General features: G+C 37.2%; 1 protein-coding gene across 1 annotated transcript; it reads right to left on the bottom strand.

Annotated features, from left to right (window-relative positions):
• Positions 1–2,944: 2,944 nt before the first annotated feature.
• Positions 2,945–4,730, bottom strand: LOC114178702 (uncharacterized). The gene has a single exon (XM_028064755.2). The coding sequence runs from the start codon at positions 4,550–4,552 to the stop codon at positions 3,071–3,073; it is 1,482 nt and encodes a 493-aa protein (XP_027920556.2). The 5' UTR covers positions 4,553–4,730; the 3' UTR covers positions 2,945–3,070.
• Between the last annotated feature and the right edge of the window lie 340 nt (positions 4,731–5,070).

Here is a 5,070-nt window from a genome sequence, read left to right as displayed (position 1 = left end):
CACATAGAAAATTCAAATCAGAACATAAAGTTTTGCAAAAGAATTTTGAAAAATCTTTGGAAGAAGAAGAAATTTTAAAAAACAAAAGTTTCAATTTTAGAGGATGGTAGAAATGTATTTGTTGAGTGTGAATGTGGTAAGGAACATGAATTAAAAATTGGTAATCTTGAAAGATCTCTTGTTGATATTTCTAAAATTTAAAATGTTGAAAAGCCAAATGTTAAGAAAAATGATTTTCATAAATACAAGCAAGCTCTTATAAATAGAAATAAGATTAAGAGAACGTGTAGAGTATGGATTGAAAAGCGAAGATCTTATTATAGAAATGTTACTTGCTTAACATGTTTTTTTTTATGAAAATGGGACATACTTCTAATAAATGTAAAATCAAACATTTTGATATTCTTAATGGAAGATGTGCTTGATTTCTTCTTATAAAATAAATTGTCTCTAACCTTAAGGACCCAAATGAATTATTAGTTGTGATAATTTAACTCAATATGAAAAAATGTTTTTTTTTTCTCATAATTTAGCATGCAATAATTAATTATCTCTGTCAAATAATTCATTATTAGTTTGATGCTAATAATTTTATATTTTCTTAAATAATTGATTATTTAATCGATTATCCTACAATTCTTTATTTAAATTTTATATGCTCTCTTATGTGGGGGGAGTTCTTTTATGTGGGGAGAGTAGCACATTTTTAATGATAAAAAAAAGGGTGATATATTTGTGTTTATATCTTATGATAACTTGTAACTCTTTAAGGAGGAGATATAGAGATATATGATTATGTTGATATCTTGTACAATCTTGTGTTTTTAAAAAGGGATAGAAATGTTATTTACCTCTCTTATGGATTAACTAGTTTTTTTTTCTTAAGTTGTTGATCAAGAACATGACATATCATAAGTCTTTAACAATTTTTGGATCATCATAAAAAAGGGAGAGATTGTTAACAAAAAAAAAGAAGAAGATGAACATCTTGCTTCAATAAAGAGTTTTTATGATGATGACTTATGGAGAATTGTGAAAGACTTAATGATGATTCATAGAAAAATATGGAAGACTTAAAAAATACTTGAATTGAAGAGTTGTTTTAAAGTCTTCTAATTTTGATTGTTAAAATCATGTAATATATGTCATTTAAGATAATACTGAATTCTCGAGAGTCTTATGTTTAAAATAAAATATTGAAATAATCGTTAGAATAATTGGTTATCTCAATAAAAAGTTATTTTTGAGAAAAACCACAATAATAATCTGTTATCACTTCTAATAATCAATTATTAACGAAAAGTAAAATTATATAGAATTTTTTTTTGAGAGGGATAAGAAAAATTCAATTTTCATTTGAAGGTGTTTTTAATCTGTTATGATTATTCAATAGAGGTGTGGTTTCCCTAAATTGTTTCATCCTTTTGATTTGAACTAATATTAAATAGCTTGTGTAATTTTCCTATCCCTACGTTATTTATTTAGTTGTTTATATTATAAAGGACAGAAATTAAATTGAATTTTAAGTTTTAAAGAAAAAATTTAAAACAAGTTTTATTAAGAACCCCTGCAACGATCCTAACATAAAATAGTAAAAATGACCATTACTTAAAAATCAGACGTGGTTTGATGCTTTTAATTTATAATTTCTCTATGTTATGTTTTCAAAATATATTTATATGTATTCATTTTAATATATATTAATTTTTAATATATTAAAATTAATATATTTGAAGGTCTAAAAAGACAATACCAAAAATTAAGTAAAAATCTGAACTCAAAATTTTTGTTTTCCTCTTATTGATAATTAGATCTAATTTGAAAGAGTAGTGTATTTACGGTCTTTTGCAGCAGTTGTCATTCTTTCATATTCCATGACTTTGCTACTGCCGTAGGATCAATAGTGGTTTATATTGAGTACACATCCACTATTGAGGATTACATTTGAAGTCATGCCTTCAGAGCAAATATAAACTATTAGGGAAATGAAGACATTATCAAAGCAAGACCATTCTTCCAAACTCGTTTAGCACCTCTCTTAGCCTTCTTCATCACTGTCATTTATAGACAACTCTTGTCTGGGAATGGTAAAAGAAAGTATAACTTTGTTTTGATCAACATTAACAGTTGAAATCAAGAAAACTACTCTAAATGGAACCAAATGTAAGCTTTGGAAATCAATCGGACCACTCTTTTTTTTTTTTTATAGGGAGTTAGAACATTGAAAATGCTGAATCAGGTAAACAAACCATATAAAAGCATGTTTATTTTTTAAATCACGAGCCAAGCAATTACACAAGTAGTTAACAGTAACAAGGACCTATAACAGAGATCACGGCATCCCACAAATTTCCTTTTAAAACAACACAAGATGTTTTAAAGGCAGGATAAAACAGAGTATGATTGGAATGTGATGTGATGAAAGGAAAAGAATACAATGCAATGGAAGATAACACAGGGTGGCCTCAACTTAAACTCCAGGATAAATGTTTTTTGAGAATTACAGACTCTGTCAACATATTTCATTGTTGCAACAATTGAACACATTAAACAAAAAGAAACAAGAACTAACAGGTGGAATTTTCACCCAAAAATGTTTTTCCTTGCAAAACTAGAGAGCTAAGCCACCTAACAGGGCAGAAGAAAACAACAGCACAAAAAACAAATCAAACAAAATTTTAACAGAAACGTTAAAATGGACTGAAGAGTTTGTCTCCAACAGGTAATACTCACAATATGCATTAGGGTTGTCAAACACAGTCTAGACTGAAGAACTAAGGGAATGTCCAAAGCAAACTCTGACATGCATTATTAATGAGTATGTGTACATGATCAAAACATTAATCAATTATTATATATATATATAGATTCCTCAATCATACAGCCATAATCTACAGAAAACAAAGTAATCCTCATCAAATAGTTCAAAACTAAAGTAGAGACATTGCCGCAAATTATTATATAATTTAACAATGTCAAGAATTCACAATAGCTCAGCATCATGGTACAAACATAAAAGTAACAACATCTAAATTCTACAACACACAGGAAAAAAGATGCATCTACAAGACTAATGACCCTTAACCTTATCATCTGCCACAACATTGAGAATGGGCAAGCTACTGAGGAACTCATCAAGGCCTTCAAAAAACCCAATCCCTTCAATATTATCCTCAGCATGTCCAGCAGCATTCCCTTCGCGATCGCGTACTCCACGGGAAGGCTCCTCCACCTCATTGCTGAACTCCACATTCAAATCCAACTTCCCCAAGTTTCCAGCACCTCTTCTCCTCGAACCACCCAACGCAGCCTTCTTACTAGACTCCGCCCTCGCACCAGAAGGCATAGCAAAGGAAGCATTAGCTTTGGCATTAGCATTGGCTTTGGCACTAACATTTGCTTTGGCACTAGCATTGGCTTTGGCACTAGCATTGGCTTTGACACTAGCAGAATCACCGGAACCCACATTCTCATGCCCTGTATGGACACCCCTCCTAGGTCTCCCCACAGTTTCCCTCCTTCCATCACCAGAATTTTTACTAACTCTAGTCTTCTTCCTCCCACTCCTCTTCGCTACCCTCCAGTCTCCATCACCGGAATCCTCGTCACTGGGGTCGGATAACTCGATAAACGCGGCGGCAGCTTCTTCATCATAGTAAGCCCAGTTCCTCTTAGGCTTACTATAGGACGACCCCTTCAAAGGGCAAGGAAACAAAGGGGAAAACGGGTTCCAATTGGAGGATAACCCGTTCACGTCTTTCGAATCCCCAGAAAACCCCAACGGGAGAAAACCCCAACTACAATAGGAACCGTCATTCCCAGTCAACGGCGGTGGCGACCGTATCACCACTGCATGAAACCCCCTCCGGCAACTCTGGCACCTCAAGGTACACTCCTCGTATCCCTTCGGGTATTCATACAAAACGTAACAGTAAGGGCACGAGGTCCAGAAACTCGTTCCACCGTCGGTTTCGACGGTTCCAGTCTGCCGAGTCGACTCAGCGGACTCGGGACGATTGGAGTTCAGCCGAGTCGCCTCGGCCGAATCATCCCTCGATCTAGGGTTTCTCCTGGGCGTGGGTTGGGGTTGTGCAGGAGGAAAAGGACGCGACGGGGCCTGCGGCGGCGGAGTGGTGAGCAGCCGGAGATCGCTGTCGTACATGGCTTTCTTGGCAGGATTGGAGAGTACGGACCAGGCGTCGTTGACGAGGGACAAGGCGTGGCTGGCGAAGGCGAAGAGGTTGCGGCTGGGATCGAGCAGATGGGCGAGGCGGCGGTACTGGGAGGCGATGTGGTCCATGTTGGTGGTGTAGCGGAGGATTTGGAGGATCCCGTACCAGTCGCGGTGGTGGTCGTTGATTCGCGACTCTCCTGCCAGGAGCGTGTCGATCACCGTCAGGAGGTGCTCGGAAGCCTCGTAAGTCGGGTCGGACTCGCGCGCGCGGATCGCGAAGGAGCGCGCCCCGTGCAGGTCCCGCGCGCTCAGCAGCTTGTTTGCAGTGTACAGCCACCGCTCCGCCTCGGCTCGGTTTCCTCCACCGCCGCCGTCCATGGTGGCTCTCACTCTCGGAAACGGACAAGAAAGGGCACGAGAGTTTGAGATTCAGGGTGTGGTGCGTGAGGGCAGTTTCGTCATCTCTACGGTAATAACTGAAATCAAATACTATGACATCCACATGAATGCTCTTTGTTAGTGCTGAGCTGTGGCGGGGCCAATCAATGTTTTCATTTTAACCCCTTTTTATATATATATTTTTTTAATTTGGTTATGTTGAGTTCACTACCTTTTTTATTGTGCGCTCCACTCCATCGTAGTTACGATGCTCTCACTTTGGTTTGGCAATGGGCAATGGCACAGATCAAGAGACTGTGTTGGTGAGGTGTTGAAGTTAGATTGCTGCAGCAACAGAACCACTGGATTGGTTGATGTAATACTTGTAACTAAAAAAGCAGAGAGCATATGATCTATGGTCAGAGTTTCTCCTGCAGACAAAGTCATCTTATAGAGACAGCAGGAAACTTTTTTTGTTACCAGTATCTTAGTGTGGATAAAATATAAAATTGCGCCAT

Source organism: Vigna unguiculata, chromosome 3 (genome assembly GCF_037176805.1).
Source record: "Vigna unguiculata cultivar grain cowpea cultivar isolate G323 ecotype 2 chromosome 3, ASM3717680v1, whole genome shotgun sequence".
Classification (NCBI taxonomy): domain Eukaryota; kingdom Viridiplantae; phylum Streptophyta; class Magnoliopsida; order Fabales; family Fabaceae; genus Vigna; species Vigna unguiculata.
This window is presented reverse-complemented; position numbering and strand designations above follow the sequence as displayed.

Excerpts from the sequence above, each read along its gene's own strand:
- LOC114178702 (XM_028064755.2), bottom strand. The coding sequence starts at position 4,552 with ATGGACGGCGGCGGTGGAGGAAACCGAGCCGAGGCGGAGCGGTGGCTG.